This window comes from Micropterus salmoides, unplaced genomic scaffold, assembly GCF_014851395.1.
Source record: "Micropterus salmoides isolate LMB-PRFRI ecotype aquatic unplaced genomic scaffold, ASM1485139v1 Ms_hic_scaffold_19, whole genome shotgun sequence".
NCBI lineage: Eukaryota > Metazoa > Chordata > Actinopteri > Centrarchiformes > Centrarchidae > Micropterus > Micropterus salmoides.
In genome coordinates this window covers 12,779,683-12,806,345 of record NW_024041039.1, presented here as the reverse complement: position 1 = coordinate 12,806,345, position 26,663 = coordinate 12,779,683, and the positions used below count along the sequence as shown (strand labels likewise).

General features: G+C 42.4%; 1 protein-coding gene and 1 long non-coding RNA gene across 3 annotated transcripts in view; one reads left to right on the top strand and one right to left on the bottom strand.

Moving 5' to 3' along the window:
- Positions 1–26,429, bottom strand: part of hs6st1a (heparan sulfate 6-O-sulfotransferase 1a) — a 55,293-nt gene extending 28,864 nt beyond the window's left edge. Inside the window, exons 1-2 of one of the 2 annotated variants that reach the window (XM_038728269.1) lie at positions 25,549–26,429; positions 4,807–4,869 (exon numbers count right to left, since the gene is read on the bottom strand). In XM_038728269.1, the coding sequence (XP_038584197.1) occupies positions 4,807–4,869; positions 25,549–26,048 (563 nt within the window). In that variant the 5' untranslated portion in view covers positions 26,049–26,429. The remainder of the gene's footprint in view (positions 1–4,806; positions 4,870–25,548) is intronic. The other variant, XM_038728270.1, reaches the window with a different exon arrangement.
- Positions 5,627–11,977, top strand: LOC119909967. Its single transcript, XR_005445572.1, has 4 exons — positions 5,627–5,759; positions 6,093–6,164; positions 6,792–6,851; positions 11,471–11,977. It is a non-coding gene; the product is annotated as an uncharacterized LOC119909967 (long non-coding RNA).
- Positions 26,430–26,663: the final 234 nt, after the last annotated feature.

Sequence of the window (26,663 nt, the reverse complement as noted above, 5' to 3'; positions counted from 1 at the left end):
GAATAAAACACAATAAATTGAATCCTTATCTTGTCTTAAAAAAGTTAATGAACAGTATTAAAGAAGACACGGACATACTGGCGAATGGAAATTAAGAAATAGCTGTTCAAAGATTAATTTTGTTAAGATAGTTGCGCTTTACTGGAATACAGCTGAGAGGGTCAGCAAGGATTCAGTTGGGGAATGGAGAGGGGAGTGACACGATTCAAATTTAAATCCACTGAGCTACAAGGACACCTCAGCCTTAACAGCAGACATTTAGTCTGAGAACTTAGGCTCACTTGTCTGTACTGGGTGACTACATTACTAATCACTCCTCCAGGAGACATTTCAAATGCTCTAAACTATCAGGCAGCCTGAAGCTTTTGAGCCACCAGCATACATTATGCATCATTCTCTGAGGATGGCAGATATAGCTGAAGGCCTTAACATAAGATTTTTGTGATGTGTGATACCTATCTGAGGGTGCCTTGCACAATGGCACATACCCGCCAGGTTTGATTTCCTGGAGGAATATGACCACAGGCCTTACAGCTGAAAGACAGTTTTCCCATTTATTATAATTGTGGGCTCTTATGCTTTATTGGGTACCTTTTGGATTTGACATGTCTGTATTTATTAACCCATTTTACACGTTGTAATTAAAGTTTAATGTACATAGACTGACCAATAAGGGTAATTTGTTATACAGAAGTAGCCAATACAAAGCTTTATCAGAAGTACTACGAGATGCAGCTGAAACTATTGTTTATTGACTCAATAAATAGAAAATTAAGAGTACTCTAACAATTTAACATTGCACTAAAACACTGTCAGACTCACAGTGGACTATCATATTGGAGATATCCTTTCTAATTTTTATTTCACATTCCTCTTCCTTGTCAAAACCTGATGCCTCAGTTACCCACAATGCAACGCAACCATCGATAGTTCAGTCAAAGATAAGGGTGTGTTATGCTAGTAACGGCTAATGTAGTCTCTCTCAGAGCAGAGATGAGGAGTGGGGTACCGAGGTCTGGTAAGCTCAAGGCTTGTAAACAGATCGCCGCAGTATCCCTTTAATTGGCAACTATTTTGATAATCAATGAATCCTTTTTAAGCACATACCTATTAGCCTAGTCTCAGCTTTTCTAATGTGAGAATTTGTTGATTTTCTTTGTCATATGTGATAATAAACTCTGGTCATTCTTGGGAGCAGGGAAAAGAGGGTAATCACATTTTATGCTGTGCCAAGGTTAGGCTGGAGCATACAATTAGCAGGAGTTCTTTATAAGAAGCTGATCAGAAACTTGACTGAAACACAATTCTGTGCCGTAGAATTTGTTAATATAACTCCATTCTAGCCATTCTTTTTTCCACTCTTTCTGCTATTTGACATTTGTATCTTACATTAGGAAACACTCAATATGATTATGTCTTTTGGTTACATATATAAGACCTTCAACAAATTGATTTCTCTCTTCTGACCTGCAGGGTACTCAGATTCTGAGTATGGGCCAATCATCTATGTTCCCCTACACCTGCTGGTATCGGAATACAGTCAGCATAAATGAAAAAAATCTGGGCTCATTTCCCAACCTTAAGGGGGAAACCAATTCATGTTCATATAGTATGAAAAAAGGTTCCACAGACTTGTCTTAGAGAGACGGTCTGTAAGGGTAAACATGAAATCTTAATTTGGTTTTGTCAGTGTGGCTGTGTTATTGTTACTTCACTGTGCTTGGGCTGAGTGTTTTCAGATGACTGCTGCATTACGTTACTCTGCTTACAGTCAATTGACTGACATTTGCAGGCAGACTGAAGTCTCTGCCAGGAAAGAGTCCTGTAAAAACACGACTGCACCTTACACACTTATAAATATATGTTTTCTTATTCTGGACGTGTGTTAGCCAGGACGGCACTGGATTTCAAGCTGTATTTTACAACATAAAGTCTATATTTTGAACAATGAGACAATTTTAAAATGTGAAATCCACTGCAGACTGTCACTTAAATACAAACTTGTACCAGGAAAATAAGGACAAATTCAACCTAGCTTTCATTTTGTTCAAGTTCCTTACAGCTAAAGAGACTGGAATCACTTGAAACCACACGCCTGAAAATGTTTGGATATCAAATAAGGTGTGGTGAGATTCACTGCACTCGCTTTTGGAAAACTAAAAATCCCCCAAAACCTCTCTGATACCTGTCGCTCTTTCCGGCTCCCAGACACACGCAAGCACAGAGTGAGTCGGGTCTGATCCAGTCTGATCCAGTCCCACGCCAGCCCACCATGCAGCGGAGGTCAAGGACACCCCATTGCAACCTCCACCTCAGCGCAGGTTGGCAGGGGAGGGATTATGGTGCGACACGGGGGACAGATTAAAGGGTGACACAAACCGAGATTTGGAGTGCCAATCTGCCAAGCAGCGAGGGATCCCCCCCGCTTTTAGAGCGCCAGTGGAAGAGAAGTGATCAATGTCACATGCACACACATAAAAACACGCTCACGCACATAAGCTTGCACAAACTGTCACATATACACAAAGAGGCAGATGCTCAAACAAATGCCTTTCTACTGCACATGTAATTTAATTTGAACCCTAGCTCTCAGTAATGTCCAAGCCTGTTACCTCAACAAACAGCCCTGAGTCACAGATAAAAAGAACCACCAAGTAATGCTGATATAAACTTTACTAACTTAGTAAATATTATATATATATATATATATATATATATACATTATTTTTTTCTTGTAATTAATGGCTTTCCTTCTTCCTTTGTTTTGTAAAGCTCTGTTTTGAAAAGCTATAAATGTGAAGTTCAGTGTAATTCAAGTCTTGCTGCTTAAGTAATTGCATATCAGTGAATACAAGAGGAAACTTTTCATTTCCCCTCTGCTGCTATCTGACAGCCTAGCGCAGCATAGAGCACAATCAGGGCTGGATGACACAGCATTAATGCTGGTTGTTACAAGGGAAAGCATTTCAGTGTAACAACTTTCACTATAAGGTGATTCTGCGTCCAAATGCTGACATCAGTGGAAAATGTGCACTACACACAGTTAAAATTTGCCACTTGGGGAATGCAAGGCTGTTGCTGTTTAAGTTAAAACACACACACACACACACACACACACACACACACACACGAGTGAATGCACGTGAGAGCGACAGAACAAAATCCAGACGAGTTAATAATGCTCTTTCAAAATGCGCACATGTGCATGAGCGAGCATATGCGCTTACACATAAATACTCATGACCACACACGCTCATGACCTCCATTCAACAAACACACATGCAGAGACACGTGCAGACACCCTGACTGTCCCAGACACAGATCTGTTGTTCTGTGCCCTTATTGTTTAAGATGTTCAGCTTTCAACAGGCCCTCATATTTCCTCTCTGCCTCTCGTTTAGTTCATTGCGCTCTCTCTCCATCTCCCTCCCAGTTTTGCCACCATTCAGAAAAGCAAAATGTGAAAAACATGCTCGCCTCCAAATACTGATTTAATTAGCTGATTTAATTAACTGATTACTAAACTTCTATCTCAATGTAACCAACAGCAGCCAGCATTATTAATCTTCACAGCAATACTGCTGCACATCCCACTCACTGCTGAAGCTGTTGCATTGAAGGAAACACGACAGCTGCCCTACTTACACGCCACATGTATATACACTTACAATCAAACCACTGTAAAATTCAAATGCACTACTATCATATGTACCAAGTGAACATGTACACACACACACACACACACACACACACACACGCACACACACACACACCCCTTCAGAATGCTTCAAGTCAGATAGGACAGATGCTGTGAAAAAAAATAAGAACTTTAGTTCAGAAACCGTCCCAGTGGCGCCCATAAGCTGTCACTTCTGTTCTTCTGCTGTAATTAATTATGTGACATTGTGTGTGAGTAAGTGAATGCGTGAGTGTGTGTTTGTGCATCCAAGTCTCCACTGTCTGTTGTCTTACTCTAACAAAGGAAAGAGAGCAACCAAGTTAAATTAGCAAGTTTCATTCCATCAATGTTCATCATTATTTCATGGATTCCTGAATATTTTATATACAGTGAGTGTGTAGATGTGTGTGTCTTTGTGTATGAGTGTGCACATGTGTGTTTATGACTGTGCAAGTCTGCATACAGCAATTGCTGTATGGTGACTGTGTGCGAGTGTGTCTGTGTGTGCTGGGACATTAAGTATTAACTGAGCTGGGGGGCTCGGAGATGAATGTCCGGGTCCTCTACTATCCCAGCATGCTCCGCTGCTCTCCTGTCTCGCATTTCCAGGATAGGAGCCTGGGGAGCTGTCAACACACACTGCACCTCTTTCTGTGTTTAAGTGTGGGCCTGTGTGCGTATGTGCGTGCGCACGTGTGTGAGTATTGTCTGAGAATGGGAGGCGACTCATGCAAAACCCAGATGAGTTAATAATGCTGTTTGAGAATCCCTCTTCAAACACACACGCTTTCTCACAGACAAGTGCATCCTCTCACTCTCTCTCACTCACACACACACACACACACACACACACACAAACAAACAGGCACACATGGGACGCTGCTTTGCTCCCTCCCTGTATGACATGTTCTTATCTGTCCCCTCCTATTCCCTCGTCCTTTCGTTTCACGAGCGGTGGGGGGAAAAATGAAATGAGGAAAACACAGAAGAGAAGACAGATTGAGGAGAGATACGAGGGAGAGGAAAGAATGTGTCTGTTTCAACGGAGTGCTGACATGAAGCAGGTGTCGCTAGTAAATTTCTCAACTCCACCCCACCCCCAAACCCACTTTTTCTGCGCTTTTTACCTCAGCGCCCTTTGTTCCTCCACATTCGTTCTTCCTATCTGGGTCATCCTTTCTTCTGTTTCCCTACCGGTGTACAGCAGGTACAGAACAAGGAGAGAGAGAAAAATTAAGCATAAAAAAGAGGGACGAAAGGGAGCTTCTGACAAAATATCCGTGGAAGAGAGTCCAGCATCCCCCCAACTCTCCACGGCTCCCATCATCGACAGTTCTTTTACCAACTCCACATGCTGAGACAATTATATATCTGTGTGTCTGTGTTCTGGTTGCCAGCCTGAGAAGGAGAGCAGCAGACTCTGGCTGGCGTAGTGGTGATGGAAGCTAGATTGTTCTGGCTGCTGCTGTTATTGTGTTTCTGGTTAGTTAAAGTAAAAACTGAAGAAATAGACAAAGGAGAAGAAGAAGTGTGCTTGCTGCTTTCATGTCAGCATCAGTGGACCGATGCACTAGAGACCAGATTCTCTCTCTCTCTCTCACACACACACACACACACACATATATACACGCACTTAGAAGTGCAGGAGGAAGCAGGGTGCTGAGCTGAAAACATTGATTTTCAACAGATTGTAAAACTAAAGACCACTCAGGGGAGAGAGGGACAGACGGAGGGTGGAGGGAGGGATGGAGGGGGTGAGAGAGGGGGACAAGGACAAGAAGAAGGTAAATGGAGTAAAAAATTAATTGGAGAAAACAGACGAGTGGGCGGTGGAACGTGGAGCCTTTCCTGACTACACCAGAGCGCACCACAGAGCCAACACACACACATCCATACAGGTGCTGTTTCTGGGCTTGGCTCCGCTGCATAGAAGAGATAAGGGACTGGAGGGAGAGGGTGGCAGAAAAAAACAAAAGGAGGAGGAATTTAGAGAATACAGAATCATGGAAAATTAGAGAAGAGGTGCTTCAGACGCGAGAGAGATCACAAGAGACAGCTCAGGGAAAACAACATCCAGCAGGTGATCACACACACACACACACACACACACACACGAGTTTAAAGAGAACAAACACGGACACAAAGACCTTCAGACCTTCAAAGTTGAGTTAACATTTAACCAGTTCAGCAAATCAACACACTTGTGTGTGACCTGAGATTGTAAGTGCATGTGAGACTAACAAAGCGTGTGTGTGTGGCACTCAAGGACTGTGCCTTCTGTGTGGAAAGCCACAAGGACAGTGCAAATTGTTTCATCAACAAAACCTGCCTGACACAACTTCAAGTCTTGTGCCAACAAAACTGATTTAGAGAAACAAACACGTCAGATTAAAAAAGGTCTTACCTGTTGCAGAAGAGTCCACGTTGAGGAGGATGATCGGATGGCCATGAAAAAGACAAAAATAAAAGAGAAAAGACAAGGAATGTAAGTAATGATTCACATTGGCATGGGGGCAGCACAACCTGTCGTAACAACAGACTGACACTGTGTAAACATTAGACAACCATATAAAAACCTTAAGCAATCACACCGTCTGAGATCAATAGCTCAAAATGCCACTCTCTGGCTCAGTTAAGGGATGCAAAATAATTAATTTGACATCCTGACAAGTGGTGGTGGGGGGGTCCCAGCAGGCACGGAGACAGGCAGGAATGAAGGCCAGTCAGAAGGACAAATTGATAGGTGGATGACCTATTTATTTGGCGAAATGAGTGACAGGCAGGCCAGGAAACAGACAGGTAGACAGATGTATAAATTTGGGAGAGAGAGAGAGTTGGACAAGTAAGACATATGGACATGTTGGGTCTGACAGAGACAGAATGCCAAAAAAAAAAAGAAGCAACCACAGGGGCAAGGAATGTTTGACACCTAATTATAATTGAATGAGGAATGTGTGCTCAAAGAGGCTGATGCTCAGGGGAGAAACGCACACAAACACACGGTGAGAAATCCCCTCCCTGGGGTGGGCGACCAGATGGACAGGTAGAGACAGGGGAGAAAGGAAGGAGTGGAATGAGAGAATCCCCTTTTTTTGTTTCTGCCTTCCTCCAGGTCTTCTGCCGGTAAGGGCCAAGCTTCAGAAACCAATCCAAGTTGGACACTCACATGCAGGTATGTTCAAGCCGGGAGTTGAACAGAGGGACGGAGAAATTATGAGCGAAGGTGACAAACAAGAGAGAAAACGCAAAAAGAGTAGAGAGGCAGAGCGGGTTGGCATGTTTGCTGTGCCTGAAATAAGCCTGATGGCAGCTGTCAGCTTCTATCTGATGGCAGGGAGAAGAAGAGCTGGAGAGAGAGGAGAGGGACAGAGAGAGATGAAGAGATGACAGTGTGAGCACAGGTAGGAAACGGACAGTCAGGGAAAGGGACAGAAAAACACTGAGGGAGGGACAGAGAGTGATATTCCACAGGGATCATGTCTAATTCTAAATATCCACCAGCAATAAACACTGTCAGGAAACCATATACGTACGTGTGTGTGTGTACGTGTGTGTGTACGTGTACACGTGTGTGCGCATACGAAGGAGTCACATTACCTTCACCTCAAAGTTAAATTAATCAAAAGGAGACGTGGAAAAGCAGACAGCTAACGCGTGAATGGTCATAAATATGTATTAAAGGCATTAAAATGCAACATTATAATCAAACTCAAGCACACAGATGGGTGGGGAACGAACGGCACGCCTTAACAATTCAGTGACACTGGCAGGCACAGGGACTCAATGAGAAGATGGTGAAAGTGAGATAAGCTCCTCATTAAGCTACTTTTTTTTTTTTTTAAGGATAATTCTCGTTTATTACATCTTGGGTCCTTTTTTGCCCACATTATCCGAAGTTGGTTACGATAACAATGTCCAATGGGGCAAGAAACGATCTGTCAAACGATCACACAGGTTGTAACGAAGCCAACATCTTATCTACAGATTATCTACAGCACTTCATTTGGCAAAACTGAAAGAGAGTGCACCCAAAATGTTTGTGATAATCCCCTCATTGCAACATTAAACCAGAAAGTGAAAATGATGTTTACAATGGACATCCTGAAAGAGATCATACTATATAAAAAAATGATTTACTTTTACTTTAAAAGTGGAATTTCTACACAACAAATTCTGTTTACAATTTTGTATTTTTATAGTTTGGAATTGCTTTTTTTTTTTTACCTTACTAAAAAGGAACTGAATATTTCTTCCAACGGGTATTTATTTTTTTCTCCACTTTGGTCTTCTGTTAACACCTGGGAGTTTGTTTAAAACCTGTATGGTCGTCTCACTGCCCGTGTTTGTCATGTCTGACTTCTTTTGAGCGATTTCACCCCGTTTTCAGATCCCAGCATTTAACAAAACAATATCCTTTATGTGTCTAAGTGCCTAGCATACATATCGAACATATCGTCATCAGCACTGCTCCAGAATGACGTTGGAGAGCCGCCACTGTGTTCACTGCTGTGATTCGAAACAGAGCAGTGTCTGAACAGTGTGACTAAATATAGCTCTGGTATTTTTTCCACAATGTGCATAAACGTAAACAAAAGCTAGACACAAAGACAAATAGAGACGCAGACACATAGGAGTGCACAATATATTAGTCAGATTTTTCCAGGCCATTTCTGTTTTAAGAATTTAACAAAGTACTTTTATCCATTTAAAATTTAAATGAAGACTTTTTTCAATGACTGAAAAAGAAACAGATTTGAGCCCTTTGATCCTCATTTTCTTCGTTAGTCAGATATTTGTAGCTGGAGAGGACTTCCTTAACAGTTAAACATGAAGCATCAGCATCTGCTGCGGATGTGGATCACTGATTACCACACTCCCCTTAGAAATTGTGTCTGTTGTCTTAATGTATAACAAAAGGATTATCCCACTATTTATGAAATGAGATTCTGGATAATTAACATCCCGTTTTATTTAATTTCTCGGGTTTACAATATGGTAACTTGAAAAGACTAATTGAACCACCGTGAGTATTTTCCAAAATCGCTTCTGCTTCATTCATAGTGTTCGGTGGTTGTGCAGCTGAGGCGGATAGCGGTCGGATCTCATCCTCGCTACAAACACTTCTCACTTCAGAGACGCAGTGAGACGTACTGAGCCCGCCCCCTCAACAAGGCCCTGGTCTGATTGTTTTGGTCCCAAGTGAAATTACACGGCCCAATTTCTTATACGGCCCAATAAGCTGAAATAAGGGAAACACACTTCTAGTTAAAAAAATAAAAACAAAAAAGCAGCTTCAAGTGATTGAGCTGTAAAAATGACCTCAGCTACAGAGACTGACACAAACAGGCACTGTTCCCGTTGGACTAGTGACCCAAGAAATATGGCAATCAGTGTGAAATGTGTAAAATACATCGGTGAGAGAAGATTGACCAAGTAAATCGAGCCTCCAGAAACAACGCAGCATTAGGTAGCACTTTTTCATGTGGAAAAAACACTTCCAGTGCTTCACTCCACTCCGCTACCGATATCAACTCCGCATCACAATAGGAACGTAAGACAACCCATTTCTTGTGTTTTGGTACTACTGTTAATATGTAAGGGTATATAGAGCTATACATGAACCTCTAAAAACATCTGTAGTGTGTGCTCAGTAATGCTTTCATACACAGTGTTGGTCATGTCCTGACAGCCACACCAATCACTATGTTAAATGATAGTCATAGAAAAATGACTGAGCTTTTTGGCAAATCTAGGGTTTATGTAAATAAGCTGTAAACACAACACCAACATATTACAACCTTTTCAATAGATACAGAAAACATGCTAGCAAATAGTTGCTAATTTACACATCCAGAAGACATAAAGCCACATTAACGTTCATTTTGATTGTGTTTCTTCCCACTCGATGAATGCAAGTAATATTTGCTCTCCTTTTAGCTCTGATTTCTTCTCAACCAATACCTTAGAGTTCTTTAGCTGCTAAATGCTCCAACATGTTCACCAGCTGGAAGCTAACTTGGTGCTGAGCAGTAGTGCACAGTTGATTTATCAGAGCTTTTCTGTGTATGGAAACAACACTGATGAGAGCTGTGAGATCGAACAAATCAGTAAATGTGTGGGTGAAAAGACCAAAAGAATGAGCAAATCCTAAAGTGTCACAGTCTCACGGCTGCACCTTCATTTATACATTGTGTGTTATTTTTAAGCATTAATATTTTAATTGAAAAGCTGCAGAAATTGCAGTGCAACTCATGCAACGGTGCAATTCACAAGAGAAAAACTATGATGTTTTTGTCTCTGCAAGCCTTTTCTCACACCTCCGGACTACTGCTTCCCTTAAATATTCTTACAGACTTGTAAGGCTGCAACTAACCATTGCTTTCACGATTATTTTCTTGATTAATCAATAACCTGTTAGGTCAATAAAATGTCAGAAAATCTGTGAAAATGGTGATCAGTGTTTCTCAAAAGCCCAGATTGTTTTGTCCATAATCCAGAGACAATCAGTTTACTTTCACATGAGTAAAGAAGCCAGAACATATTCACATTTAAGAAGCTTTAAAAAGAGAATCTTGACTTTTTTCCTTAAAAAAATGACACAAACCAGTTAACTGATCATAACCCTCATGGCAGGCCTCTGACAAAATATGAAATGTATAATACATTTAAAATGCTTGCAATGCATGACACATTTTGATCCTGTTTTGTGATGAACAACCAGTGTATATGCCTGCCAAAGTGAAACTCAATGGCCACAGAATTCCTTCTTTGAAAAGAAAAAAGAAAGACAGGCAAAATGTTGAGTTTGGATTTAAAATCACAAACAGGCTTTGAAAAGGCTGGTTGCTGCTCTCACAAAAAACTGACGGACAAAAAAATTTTACAACAAAAGAAGGACTGTATTTTATAGATGAAAAACATAAGCAACGCATATTCTTTTAAATCTCCAAAACTGGACATTTAATATCTTGGAATTAAGCTCTTCATTATCATGATAATGCTGTCAAAACGGATGAATCAAAGGACTGTTTATCAGAATTTTGTGGCCGGGAGTGTGTTGTAAAGAAAGTTGTAAAGGGCATTGTAATGGACCCCTGCGTGCAGTTGTTCACTTGAAGCACTTCAGACAAGGCTCCAAAAGGCCAGAACACCATGTCTGACCTTTTCACCCTAACACACATACACACAGTCTCTGAAACGCCAAAAGGGCTGACCTCTTTACGCTGATTAACATTCCATCGGGGGAGGAGGCAGAGACGAAGAGATACTTTTGCTCACCTTTTTGCCCTGTTTTCTTCCCTTTCAAAAAAAAAACTCCATCTCTGCTTTCTTTTTACTCAGTTTGCCTCCAACTGCTTGGTCCATGTCACCCAGCCTTTCTTTCTTTGCCTACTTGAACGCAATTATCCCTCCCTTCTAATTTCTTCCTCCACAGCGCTTTTATTAAGCTCCATCTCCGTCTTTCTAACTCCGTCTCCATTTGCTCTCCCGTGGTAAAGTTAATGCATCTGTGCATGTATGTTGTTGAGGCATGTCATTGCAGGCGCCCCTCAGCTCAGCTCGACAGATTGGACCAAGTGTGCGCATGCACAAACTGATTTAACTGATGAATACTTAAAAAACTACTTTATTTCTGTGTGTGCAGCTACTTACACATAGACAAACATAAGCAGATACACACACTAAGGCAATAAATAACAAAAATGACAGGGTGTTTCATTAACTATTCCACACCTCCTCTGCTTTATTAAGACCTGTGACTTGTTTGTGTCTCCACACCTGCTCTCTCAGAGCTTTCTGTGGCTGTTGGTGTACGCTGGCTCGTGGCAGCATGTGTGTGTCCGCGATGGTGAAGCGTTGGCCAATGAAGACCTCACGGTACTTGACTCTCGAAATCCAAACACTGTGGTTTCCGGACATGCCAAAACTTGTGCAAAATGTTTTGATGAATTCTGAGTGAGTACAGTTTCTCCTCTTTACATTTATTGCCCAACTTCAAAAATGCAGTGACATAAACAATGTTTTTTAGATGCATTCGGGTTGAGTTTAACAGAGTTTTATATTTTTTTTATGCTACAAATCTGTTTGGCCTGCTGCTATTTTACATAATGGTAAGAGAATATAAGTAATGCTTTAAAATATAATGCAGTCCAATAGCACATGATCAGCTCAAACATTACCACATTTAATGCCACAGTGTCAAAACAAACTGAACATCTTAAGTTAAAGGTATAATTTATAAAAGGGCTTTTGTATTGGATTGCGTAATATTGCATATGATAAACCTGTAATTGTATTTCCGTTTTGATAAACATCAAAACCTGCTCGTTGACCAGGAAAGGTTAACCCAGGTTTACTTGCATCCATGTCCACACACCCCCCCAAGCAAGGTGAGTCATAAAAGAAATATCCTTTCTTTAATACAGAAAGTGAACAACCACAAAAACAGACTGAGGCGAGCGCCACACAGCGTGACAGACTTTCAGTTATGACTTATTACTTGAGGGGAGAAAAACAAATCAACTACAGAATAAAAGCGAGACAAAAGCCGGATGAACGCGGCGCACCTACTAGCAGTGCCTCTTTACAAGTTAGGCAACCATGTATACAAGACCACACAGCCACGACATGTCCGTATAAACCACTCACACAAAGAGAGAGCGGTGAACAAAAACGTGCATCTCTGTGTGTGTATATGTGTGAGTGTGTTTGTGTGCAGTTGAGTATGAGCCAGACTCCAGCTAAGAGGGGAAGCAATAGCAATTCCCACTGACCTGAAAACTAGTTTGCCAGCCACCTCAAAATACAGAGGGATGGAAAAAAGAGGGAGAATGTCAGTGAAAACAAAAGGCGGTGACAATACAGAAGGCAAGATTTAGAAATACTGGAGAGTGGCCGCAGCGTAGAAAAGATGTGAAGGAACACAAACTCATATACACACCACCCAGGTGCGGTGAGGGATTACGAGAAGGAACGGGCCTCGACATCCCTTTGTACTGTCAGCTCAAGTGAAAAGAATGAGGGAAAGACGAGATAGAAAGAAGATGGATCGACAGAAAAAAGGAGGAAGGGATCATGTATGCAGCACACACCCAACAGGACAAAAAATAAAAGTGTGTGTGTTAGTGTTGAGAGTCACTATGTATGTGTGTGTAGCTGTATGAGTCCCTTTTTTTGCTTTTGTGACTCGCAAGGTTCCCCGCGGTCAAGAGCGGATCCTCTTTCTCTCTCGTTCCCTCCTTTCATACACTCATTCCCCCTCTTTTTCTTTTTTTTTTTTTATACACTCACTCCTCGTCCCCTCCCTCTCTTTTAGCGCAGCGCTGAATGGCCCTCTCTCCCTGATGAGTGACTGATGAATGAAGTAGCTCTTTGAAGTCAAGAGTCACGGCAAGGCTGGTCAAGCGTGAAGAGATGCCGGACAAAAGACGGCAGAGAGAGGGAGAGGGGAGAAAGGAAGAGAAAAAAAATGGACGGGGGGGCATATATTCAATGAGGAAAAACGTCAAACAGTGAACATCCATAGAGTCAGTGAGGGACGGAGGCTTGAATGTGTGTGGCAGAAAGAGTGTGAGAGAGAGCGTGTTCTGCATTTTTGCATGGCTGCCTGTGTATTTGCATTGTGATGCTCAACATGGAAAAGGCCAGCATCACGCAAGCAGGAAATAACCCAAGTCATGATGGAGCGACATCTTTCTGGAACATGCCTTCTGGACTACAGGGTCAGCCTCGAGGTCTTTGGGGTTTTATGAGCATCAAATGCCTCCACTAGCCTTCTTTTATTGCTATGGACACACAAAAACCATCAGAAAGCTTACGGGACACTCGAACAGTGCTCCCCCCTTTGATTACTTTTGGTGGGTTTTTTATTTTTGTAGCATTACAGTCGTTGCTTTGGTTTTCGGTTGCCTTCTGTAAATGATTACCCTTTTAGTGTTATTGCCATGGTATTTTCCTTTGTTTATATGTGTTACGATCTAATTTAAATATGTATTTACTTCAGTTTCACTCTCTCACTCCTCTTTAATAAGGAACAGGGATTTTTGCTTTCCACAGGATGTCAGTGTACATAAGGATTTGTTTTAACCGACTTCCCTTGTTAAAGAAAGCTTCAATTAAATGGAACAATCGACTACGATTTACCCAAGGGAACACTGTCTGGGCACACCTTGCTTCACAGCGCCACATTCACGTCTGACAGCTTCTTAGTGCTCACTGCCTGAAGGCTCCTTTAGTGGTGGGGTAACATTTGTTTGAATCTTATGAGCTACCATCAACAATTATTTGGTTTTCTATGAATGGTGCCAGCCTCTGTGGTAATTTGCTGCAGAGAATATGAAATGTAGACGGCAGCAGTGCAGAAGACTGTTTGGTTTTCACTGTTTTGGTTTGATTTGTCCAGCAATTAGAAAGGGAGAGACTCAGCCAAGTCAGATTTTGACAACAAGCAAAACATAAAAACTAAATTATCCAAATATCTCAGCCTGTTAAATATCCAGTGTGATAGCTGATACTTACCGATTTATCCACCAAAGACCCAGCACTTGGGAGATGGGAATTTTGGAACGGATCTGCCTTCCATCACAGAGAAAAACGTATGCCACCAAATTTAGCTGTGTGAGAAAAATGCAGGGTCGTCTGGCAAGTTGAATCTGGCTTAACTTCTGCTGGACCACAATGGCAGTTGCATATCAAATACATGCAAGCGCATATTCCTGGTAACTTTCTTTGCAATGTGAACTCCATATTTCTACAGTTTACACCACAATCTTTGCAACCAAAAAGGAAATTATTGCTACCGTGATAACTTCCCAGAGTTGGAAAGCCTCCGAGTACTATAAAATGCTGTGCGATGTTTTGGCCAGTGATAAGCCTTCAAACTCATGGATCTATTATTCAAACTGATTATTTCATGTCTCACTTGAAACAACACCCAGAGCTGTTTCCAGTATGAATGTCCACTAACCCCCAATTCACACATACAGACTCAAAGTGCCTGGCTCTCTCTTGCCTCTCATGAGCTTGAAGCTTCGGTAAAGGCTGTAGTTTGCAAACTCAGACTGGGCAGTAATACAAAAATAAACCGCAAAATAGATGGTCTAGCCTCAGTGGGATTGGGTTTTCCCCTTCCTATTAAACACTAAACAGCCTATCTATGTTCTTGTTAGGACAACCCAAGGTGAAATATGAAATATTGATATATTTTGTATCTTTTTCCCATGTACTGGTCTGAATGTCACAACAGTGTATTTTGTATGCGTAGGAGCTCCTGAAAGTGATCCAATAGATTTTTCTGCATTTATTTGATAGTCCAACATAAATTATAAAAAATGGCAGTAGGTGGAGGTTTAGTTTCTTTCACAAAGACACTCTGACCGCAACACAAGGCTGTCGGCAGACATATTTCAGATCTTGATCTTGTTCTGTTACAAGACTACTTCCTAAACTTCTCTGATCAGTTTTCACAGCAGATTTTTTAAAAGAGTTGAGAGGCTTCCATTTGTAATTTGGCAATGACCCCAAGACCACCAGATCTTTCTGTCTGTGCACACAGGGAAAAAGAAGTCATAGGCAAAAAATGAGGGCTTCTCCATCGTACAGTTCCCTAGGGTGAGAGAGAGAACACTACACTCCACCCGTGTTTATCTCAATCTCACATCAGATCAGATCACTGGCGGATAAAAGCACTTCCTGACACATCACTTCCTCTCTCTGGAGGAAGCTGACACGCGCTGGGAACTCAAAACGACAGGGTGGCGGCGGGGTGGATGAAGTGAAACTTTTTTGACAGAGCGAAAGAGAGAAGCAAGGGAAGAGGAAGGGAACGAAGGGCAAAACAGAGATGGGGGGGGGGATGAAAGTGTAGAGAGAGGAAAAAGGTGAAACCTACATACTCGTGGCCCAGATCCACAGTGTAGCATGGGGTGAAGAGGAGGAGGAGGCAGAGCAGCAAGAGACAAAGAGGTGAAGAGACACTAAGAATAGTATAACTGGATTAGCTTTAACACCGACCTTTATTCGGAAGGGTGGCACTCCCTCGCTCTCAGTTGCTCTGTACTGCCATTACAGGAGAGGCCTGTCCTACTTTTAAACTGTTAAGTTTAGCTCAACAATGGACCATGTTGAGATTTCCAGATGAGGGGACACATTTTTTTTACCAGATCTGTTGCTTATACAAGAGATTGTGTGTGTATATGTGGAGGGGTGATATGTTTGTAGGAACAATACAATTAATTGTTTTAATATTAAAATCTCAATTTTAAATCGAAACAGCAATTGTAACAATGCAAATGCATTAGTTGGCAATAAATTTAGCAAGCTATGAAGACAACTGTCGGTTGCAAATTTGCTCATCTGAAGTTAATTGCCATTTATTCTATAAATTAGCCAAGCTACAAAATGAAAACTCATGGCAGCTGTCTGGCTAATATGCGTTCTGCATGCTCAAGTTCTGTACCATTTGTGCTCAGCTAAAGATGGTTTTCCCCCCAAGAAATGAGCACCACTCTGTATCATAGAGAGCCTGAGTGAAACTGGAACTTCAGTTTTCTGTTACAGAAGAAAACCTCCTTCAAAATCCCATTGACCAACCCGTTTTCACTCCCCGTCACATGTGGACGCATGGGCAAGACCCTTTGGCATCAGTTTGTAAAGCACTCATAATTCAAGGCAGTGTGGGAAGCCCTGCTGTGTCAGTTTTGAACGGTAAAGATAGGTATATGATACGATATGAAAATTCTGAGGAAGGAGGTGGTTGGGGTGGATGGAGGGCCAGAAAACAGACTTTCAACCAGGAGACTGGTTTTCATTTCCTGTGTGTAACAAAATGTCAACAAAAAATGTTTTTGTTTAAGTTCCGTAGGGAATGTAAACTGCGGATGTAATATAGTTATTTTAACCCAAACCATGATTTTTTTTTCCTAAACCTAACCAAATTTGCCCTTTTTAAGTGACGACGTATCCCAACCTTAACGTTTTATTATGAAAGTCTAACTGGATGTTGCATAATAATTGTTGCTAACTAGACCGCAGAGCCCTAAACTTCGAAAAATGACACTAAAGGGGTACGCAGGGCTAGTGCTATTCAAGAAAAACAACAAAAAATAGCTTACTATTCATGGAAGTCAAAGATATTGCTTGGCAAGAAATCTGAGGCACTCTGATTGTAAATAAAAAAAACAACTCGTTTCGACTCAGACAGTCTTGTTAACCTCATCTGAGCATGGTAGTCTTCAGTGTGGCAGTGAGATGCAGCTTAAAGCTCCAGAGAATGACAAAAAAAAACAACCAAGGTCAGACATGAACGCACAAGAAAACTGCCTCTATTATACCAAATGCTTTTTGAGTAAGAAATACATGCGATTATGCTTAGTACAAACTCATCTTGTTTCATACTATGTAGATCATCAAAATACAGAAAATAATTATCATTTGCAGGGTAAGCAACAGTGACACATTTCATCTGGTTTATATCTGTGGTTTAAACACACACCACATCAAGTCAACAAACAGACTTGTGAACACAGATCACACATTCACATGGCAAACACCCGGACACATGAACACTGCTTGAATGCACAAATGAAGGCAGCGCGCACACACACACACACACACACACACACAAACACCATCAGCACTTTAGCTCTTCTGGTGGGACTCCCGCATGCAGAGACACACACACATGCACACAGACAAAAGACACTGAAGTGATAGGATGGCATGATGGGCATAAAAATGGAGAGGTATGATGGGAAAAAGGGTGAGACACAACGCTATCATTCATTCTCTTTTTGGGATTTGGGGAAAAGTCAGCCTACTGTGTGTGTCCAAAGAGGAGACAGTCCCAATCAGTTAAAACTCCTCCCCCTAATTCAAAGAGGCAGTATGGGATTTGCATTTTTCCCACAATTCAATTAACACGCTTGTCAGCCTCTCCTCTCTGTTCACATGCCTCCTTTGGCCATCTCACACACACACACACACACACACACACACACACACACACACTTCATGAATAGATGCATTTATTCATAAACACATGCATGTAGAAAATTCATGCATTTATTTGTTTGTTTCACAAATAAATGTGAGGCCCTCAGACTGAGAGATGAGAAGCTTCCGGGCCACGTCCTGTCTGGACTTGTCACATTCAGGGACATGAAAAGACAGTGCTGTTAATGGATGCAGAGAGCAATCCCTGGGGATGTCTTTCTCTCTTTTTCTCTCACCGTCCTTCTCCATCTCAGAAAAAAAAAGGGATCGAGGGAAAAGACAGGCAGTGCCATCAAGAATAGGGCACCGTGGGTGGGAACATTAAAAGAAAGGGTCGATCTGTAGCAAGAGACCAGACGATAGAGACAAGGCCAAACCGGATTTAGAAACCAGGAACTCGGATCAGCCACAGATGTACTGACTCTGCCGCGGGGCCAGCTAATGACTTCAGCTAGCCTCTTGTCTGATTAATAGCCTGTAATCCCATTCTCATGGACAGCATGCCATAGCATTTCGCAGCACCACTCATTAACCACTGTAGAAATACCCACTAATCAGTCAGTCCCTTTTAGCTAGCAAGGCTAATGCTAGGCTAATCAATAGGCAGTAATCCTGTTGGAAGAGCTGCAGCAGCGTAGCGCCCCTCATTACCAGCCATAGAAATGTCTTTTAATCTTTCGCCGCACGGTTATTTGTCCACAGGGCCGCACAATCACTTTGGCGATGGTGGGGGAGAGGTTGACATTTGACAGTTGATAGCAGAGAGTGGAAAGGACAGGCTGACACAGAGTTGCAGAGGCTGTGTAATGATTAACAAACGCATCACTCTTGCTTTTCTTTCCCACTCTCACTCTCTCCGTCTGCCTCTCTTTGCTGAGAAAACAGCCAAGATCAGTCTGGATGGACTCTGCTCTACGTCGTTCAAGTTTTATCAATCAATGAAAAACCCTCGGCGATCCATAACGGCTAATCAATGATGAAGTGTTCCAGGCATCACAGACCACCACCAACAGAGGCAGTCGCCAGCGGTCTTTACAGTGCACTGAGGTGAAACAGCTGGGGTAAATCAATAGCGGCAACAGCCTTAACCCAACTTGACCGCGCAGGGTTTGCATGCTGGAGAGTTGTAGTTTTATGTTGATTCTGTGATCCTCCTAAAAAATACGAGAATCCGCACTCAGACAATCAGCATTTTTCATCATCAACAGCTGTCAACTGCAAAATGGCTGCAGACGTTGGGTATGGCCGGGAGTTGAACTAAAGACCTGTGTGTTTAGCGAGGGGCCCAAGAGAGGTATCCAAAAATCCTGAGCTAAAGTATCTCAACTCTGAATTGTGAGACTGGGTTATGCGTTACGGTGACCTGGGGCTGAACCAGAGCTGAACTCTTGTAGTTGAGGGGAAGCGGCAGAGTAGCTGAGAGAGAGGCCTGTCAACACTCGCCTAAAGCTACTGAAGAAGTAAACGCATATAGGGGCCATATCTCACCCTTTAAAGTGCGAGACTGCTTGTGAGTCATCAATCCTTTTGCTATATAGTATGAAGGGCAGAGCGGAGAAGCTAAAGAGCCTGACTTGGTGTTGAATTAAAGGCTAATTTGAGTTAGAATATCATTAGTGAATACTTTATAACAACTGCATTTATAGTTTTTCTTGAAACAACAAAGATATAAAACATCTATATCTACAACAAAAAGTATAAAGTCAACTGTTTAGGTGTAACAACATCCTAGTGTAAGTGGAGTCATGAGATAAATATAAATTCAATTAAAAAGACTGCAAAGAAGAAAAAGTTGCTTTTAATCATGTGAATTGCTGGATAATTACCACCAATACCACTTCAGGCCTCAAAAAGCGTTCAAATAACAGTATGAAAAAAAAGTGGTGAGTACTTGTAACCACATACAACCTTTTACAAGGGGTGGAAGTAGACATGGTTTTGTTTTAGGAAGTCACAAGTCAAAAAACTGGTTGATTTAACGTTTAAAAATCACCAGTTCCACAAGTTCAAATGACCTCTTTAGATTGCTTATTTTAACTGAATATCAGACTCACTAGTCAAACGGACAAAATGTAATTTATGTTATAATGATATTATAGAGCTTTTTAACCAACATGTTTAGTATTTTTACTTGAGATAAGAATATAAGAGCAATTATAAAAACTGTCATTGATTAATTAATTAATTAATGTTACTACTGAAAAGCCCATTAACCTGCTAATGTTTCTAGCACTAAATGTGAAGACTAATCCATTTAGAAAAGCATCATGTTTGCTAATTTATCACCACTAAATGTGCTTTAATGCCTCTGTATGCCCATTCCTCACACACTTAACACAAATCAGGTGCAGTCAGGCAGGTGCCGGTATTGTGCGGTAAGTCACCGCTGGTAAACCCAATTAGAGCCTGGTTCCCACTAAGAAAAGCAGGCTTGTCCCATAAGCGAAGGTGATTTGAGCCAAGAAAACAGCCAGGGAACAACTTTCTGGAGGGATGTGGGAATGTTTGCTGGGAATGCTGGATGCACGGTGCATTCGCAGTCGCGGGATGAGCGGACGTAACCGGCTTTGGAGCGCCTGGCCGCCAGCGCTTAAACCGGGCTAATCTGATTGGATTAACACCAACGTGCCTAGCTACACATGGGGACACGGACACGGACACACACACACGGACACACACACAGACACACACAGCCAGGGCTGCCTCTGAAGCTTCCAGGAGTTCATCTGGATTCTGTGTTGTCCTGGCTGGCAGGCTGATGGCACCATGCTGGGCTACCACATGCACACGCATCCGCTCTCACGCCACACACGCACTTATACACAGAGCCATCTTAGAGTGCAGCGATTTGTGATGTGAATCTGAAACAGACCTATTGAAAGAAGTGTAAAGCTCAGTGCTTGACAACCGTGCTAATTGACTAGCCCCCTCCCCAGCAATGAAACTAAACGTTTTCACCCTTCTATCCTTTATCTTTTCAATCATTCCCTGACAGCTCTCCTCTTGTCCCACACTCATCCCGTCCTCTTCCTCATATTACTCTTCATCGCCTCCACATCCTCCTCTGTCCCTTTCTCCTAGCCTCCCCCCTCCACTCTCCTTTCTCTCATCCTCATACACGTAATCATTCATTAGAACCAAGGCAGTTGTCCATTAGGCAAAGCAGCCATTTTGGAAATTGCAGCAAATCTTCCATGAAAAGACATTTCCTCTAATGCGGTAGTCACGCTCCGAGGGAGAGGGAGAGAAAGAAAGATGAGGAGGCAGAGATGGAGAGAAGAGAAAAGAGGAGAGAGGAAAGTGAAGGAGCGAGAGATGGAGAGTGAGCCCCCGGCCATAAAGTCACCAAGCGGAAAGCAAGCCTGCTGTTTGATTAGAGAGTGACACCATCATGGAACGAAGGACAGAGGGAAAGGATGGAAGGAGAGGGAGGGAAAAGTGTTTCAGAGGCAAGCAGAGGGGATAAAGAGGAGGCGGGAGAGAAAGAGATGGAGAGAAAAAACAGGGAGTGATTTGAGAGGGCCAAGATAGAGACAATAAAATTAGCCTTGTCGCTTTGCCTACTAAGATGCTCTATGACACAGTAGGATTAAAAACAGAAACACATACAGTCATGAGATGTGCACACACACACACCCACCCACCCACCCAGGACAGATGGTATCCCCCATCTGAAAGTATGGCTCTAATTTGTGTAAAGTGAAAGGAACCTCCTTAACCAATTAGAGGCCCCATATCTAAGGTCTTGCATTAGGATCTGTGTCTGTTTGTTTCACACAGTCATTAGTGTACTACTGTGTGTGTGTGTGTGTGTGTGTGTGTGTGTGTGTGTGTGTGTGTGTGTGTGTGTGTGTGTATATATATATATATATATATATATATATATATATATATATATATCCCCCATGGTATCAGTGAAGTACATTAAAACTCATATAAGAGGTGGGAAAAATCCACCCCGAGTGGCTCTCTGCTGAGTATGTGAGTTCTTTTTCCCCACAATGCCACTGTTCATCTCAATCTCATCACCGATCAAAGACGGCCCTGCCGCTCCTACCATTCATCTCACTGCCACTCGCTCCTACTTAATGCGCCTTCCTCTAAAGCTGACACATTTGTCACCAGACCAAACTAAGCCTAATCCATCGCAGCGTTTTTTCTCTACCACAATTTATGAAATACTGAATTTGAAAATCCAACTTTGTCAATGTCTCCAAATAAAAGTTTTTATGCTCTCTTGAAGTAGAAACATTTTGAAGAAACTGTGCTATACACAGTGATACAGACGCATCTGTAGAATCAATGAACAACACAGCCATGACAATAGGGCTTGGGAAATGTTACAGTATCGATACAAAACAGTTCAATAGCAGCTTTGGACATTCAGAAATGTTTTTAAAAACAAACCACATAAATGTCAGACTGGCTGTCTCTCTTTCTCTCTGTCATTTAAATGGCAGAGAGCGCAAACACTCATTATGTAGAGCTGAAACAGTAAGTCAATTAATTGTTGTTTATGTGTTTAAATCATCTACTTTGACTAAATGTATCTCTTGCCGTTTCTCATTTAAGGCCATTCCAAAATACACTTTCTATTTTGAGTGCATTAGTGCGTTCACACTGAAAAGAATGGCAAAATGCAGTGCACTATGAGTACCCGGATGGCCAAAGTTTTGATATATCGCAGTGAAGAAAAATGCTTTACAATTTGCCATTTTGGCAAAATGCTAGCTGAGGAAGCAGCCAAAAATTATGTATCTTTTTATTTATTTTTTTAATAAAACTTACTTTAAGTCAAGTAAGCAGAAAAGCCAGATATTTTGGCGGGTGACAACAATTTGCAAAGAAGAAGTGGTCAAATGTTCCAATCATCATTTCCTAAAGTTGCGCCATCTTTGATTTGAGACAACACTACCCTCTCAAAATGTACGCACTACACAAGTACATAGTGTACGCAGTGTACTGCATGTTAATGTACTAACAGAAGTATCTAAATGGAGACACAGCTTTTGAACAGCTGAATGTCTTTTGGACTGTTAGTCAGATGAAACAATCAATTTAAATCTATCAACCGTCTGGCTCATGAAAGTTGCAGCCCGAAACATAAGCACATTTGCTTTCCTCCACAAATGAAAGCATAAAGTAGTATAACAGTAAATGTCAACTACAACTTGCCTGATTACTTTCAATTCTTGAATCTACTTGTCTGTTCTCGACTTTACAATTTTTTTCCTTGTGGCTGTGTTTTGTTTTTTTTTGTTTTTTTTTAACACCCAGGAGGCGTATTTATGTGCTTGAATCCAGCTGATGGAAATATTCCTAACTCACATTTTATTTTTGCAGTATTTGAAAAATTTCTGTAAAATCCACTTGACAGCTAGATGAGAACACAGCTGCACAGAGAGGCTGGATGTAAACACTAAAACTGCTGCTGCGGCGAGGTTAAAGATTTCTAGATGGGTAGTTTTCACTGTTTCCCATGGTTAACGACACACTTCCGAACCACTTCCTCCACAAGGTAGGCAGGTATGTGGCATGACAGACATGTACAACTATAAAACTGTCACACAACCACTCGCTAGGACTACAGACTGTAAATCTCTGCCACACTGACAATACGCACATCTGATTTGAAAGCTATGTGTACGACACTGCGCCAAGAAATCCCTCACCACCGTCCTGTAAACACAGATGATCTTTTTCACACTTTTTCTGGCCTCTTCGCCACACTGCTACTGCCCTCAAGACAAATGTCCCTAAATAAGCATTACCACAGTGTTACAAGAAAGCAAGCAATGTAGGAGACAAGGACTTATACATACACAGAGAGAAGCACATTTAAAGAAAATGGCAACAAGACAGAAAAAGAAACAAAAAATCAGAAGAGAAACAGAAAGATTGTGCTTCTAGTTTCTACTCAGAGGTCCTCATTGCAGCGATTCACTTCTCTTCCCTGTGAAAGTGGAGCTGCGTGTAATATGGAGCAGCTTTGTTTTTCTTCAGGGTGCTATTAAGCTTATAGTCCCTTGTTTCCCCTGTCAGGAGTGATAGGATAGTCAATTATACCAGAGGCAAGACATCCTCTCTCTGCTGCGCTCACACCCATACATACGTACCCTAGACCTCTCATCTACTCTTGCCTTCCTGTCTCTTTCTGTTTCGCTCCCGTGGCCTCTTCAGGTGCACACGAACACACACACACCGATTCAAATTTGGGCTTTGACAGAGTGCTCACAGAGTGATGAAAGGCTGTTTATCCTGCATCCACTGTGATATCTCAGCTCGCCATGCAAAATGGCCGGACACGTTATCACCTCTGACCAGGGCAAACCTCGGGAGCCAGGACTGACGCCAGCAGCAAATACCAGCGCTAGTGTGTGTGTGTGTGTATGTGTGTGTGTCCCAGCGGTAATAATCACCCGGATTAGAGCGGAGCCAAACCCCCGCAGGGTCCCCCCTCTCCCCCACCCTACTGGCCCAGCCCAGCCACAGCCCTGCCTGCAGCTCTGATCCCCAGTTTGAGCAGCCATGGGAAGCAGAGCAGCCGGCCTGACATCTCCACCGCGCCTAGCTGCCAGACAGACAAGGAGGCAACCCCCCCCACCCCCCTGCTTAATTCTCTCTTTAAATTCCCACGTATTTCTAAACCCACTTTGTCCTATTGATCATCCATATACAAAATAAAATATTGAACAAGCTCAGGCAATACAAAGACACATAACCCATTCAACAAGCACACCCTTTTTCCACAAGGGTGCAGTGAAATGGAAGTTGATATAGCCGTCAATATGTCTGGGTGAGAGATGCAATATGCAATAACAATGGGGAGGCACGGAGAAGTAATGGGTTATAACTTAATAAGGATGCGCGTCGTGTCTTGATACAGCGCAGTCAACGTGAGGGATTATTACTGAGTGGAAATGTTGCCTGGATGTATTACACTCCCCTGCCTGAAATAAATTCAGGCAAATGTCAGCGTGTGATTCAGTGGGAGGGCACCCTGATATTGGCACATATCAACAATTGTCAGAGGCAGTGTTGCAACTCCTGTGGCATCTGTGACAGCGCACTGTTGAAATGTCTATCAACTCCTGTGGCATCTATTATCAGCCCACTGTTTCAGGATGATGCACACAATCCGTGCCGTTCTTCCTCTATTTTAAACCACACCACAACACTGTCTGAGACCCAGGGAGGAGAAAGACCTCTGATTTAAGATAGCATGGTGATAAATTACATCCATTACCATCCTGTGGGAACTTTAATGTGTCTGTGGTATTCAGTTATGGGGAACACCACTGCATTACCATTTGTTGTGTTGTATCTTCTCTGATATCACTACTACGTTTTTGTAGTATTTTTGACCAAAAATAGCCGAGTACTCCTTTAAAGTTTTGATATTTCGTGTGGGGAAAAAAAAGCTTTAAAATTTGCCATTTGATCAGGCCACTCAGGAGGAATAAGCCTGAATTAAAAAGGCTGTTTGTAAACCAGACAAAGACGTGTAAGATCTAGGACAGTCAAGAGTAGATAGAAAATGTTAATGAGTAATCATTTTCTTTTAAATTGATTAACATTTTAGTTTCGTGTGATTAGATTATTTCAATCCCATCCAACAGAAGCACAGTTTACAGCCTTTGTGAGTTCACAGTGACCTTATTGTACCTTCAGGTGCATTTACTCTACTGTGGCACCACTGCATTACTCAAACCTATAATAACACAGTTATCTAGTTTAAAAGTTAGGAAACAATCCTCAAAAATATGTGTATGGTTTACTATTGATACCCAGTGTTTGACTACAGGTAATGACCTAAACCTCACACTTCGGTTTTCTTTAGATCTACAGTCAGTAAACCAAACATGTCCCGGTTTTACCTTAGATTTTTCTGTTTGTTCTCCTTCTTGTTGAGGACCCCCGGCACACAGTTGATGAGCTCGGTCCAGTCGGCGTGCAAGCCGCAGCTCCAGCCAGTGGAGAACCGGGAGAAGAGCCAGGTCTCCTTGCGGTTCGGCCGGTAGCAGGTACACTTCTTCTGGCCCGGTCTGCAGTCGCACGGGACCTCCAAACGGACATTCTGGACCAGGTGCCTGCCGAAGGTAGTCCCGCCGGTCTTCTGGATGTGCAAAAACACGATCACGTCCTCTCCTTTGATCTGGAAATCAATCGTCCTCTCCAGGTCCCTGACGGGGAAGTAGTATTTCTTAACGTAGTGGGGGTCCGGAGTCGGGAAGATGTCCCCCTCGTCTTCCTCCGTGAAATAACCGTGTGGGGAGCCGAAATTGATCACCCCGGGGGCCACGTACTGATAGAGAATCAGCATGAAACACACGGATCCGACGACGATCAACAAGAATTTGCTGCTCCTCTCGACCATGTTCCTTCCAAGTGCGGTGCCTGCAGTACGCTACCATTTCCCAGTCAAGCCGACAACAGGGAGCAGGACGCTCGGCTTCTGCATTCTCGCTCTCCCCCCGCTAAGAAGGACTCGTTTTCTGCGCTCAGGAGTGGCTCATTCCGCTTCGAGACGACCGGCGAAGTTGGCTCATCGTTCACCAAGACTGCTCAACACCGTGAAAGACGCATTGTAACTCGCTGAAAGCCCCCCCGTAGCGGACCCTCCCCCGTTTACTTTACTTTGGTTTCCCGTCTACACAACAGGCTCACTGCATCACCATGGAGTAGTGTACCCAGGATGCAGCGCGAATCCTACCTTTTCAACCTCGCTCGCTCCGTCTTTCTCTCTCTGACAGCAGTGAAAGGAAGAGCGGCTTTAATTTATTGGTTGATACGTAACGACCGCGTCATCGCCAAGAGCCAATAGATAGATAGATAGATAGATAGATAGATAGATAGCAATGTTAAAACTGAACGGATAAATGTCATTGCATATTTCGAACTTGATAAATCTAAAACTTGATTAAGTGCAAACTCACAAAGACTTTCCCAAACTTCACTGAATTTCTATGCGAATTTAAAGAGTAATCTATAT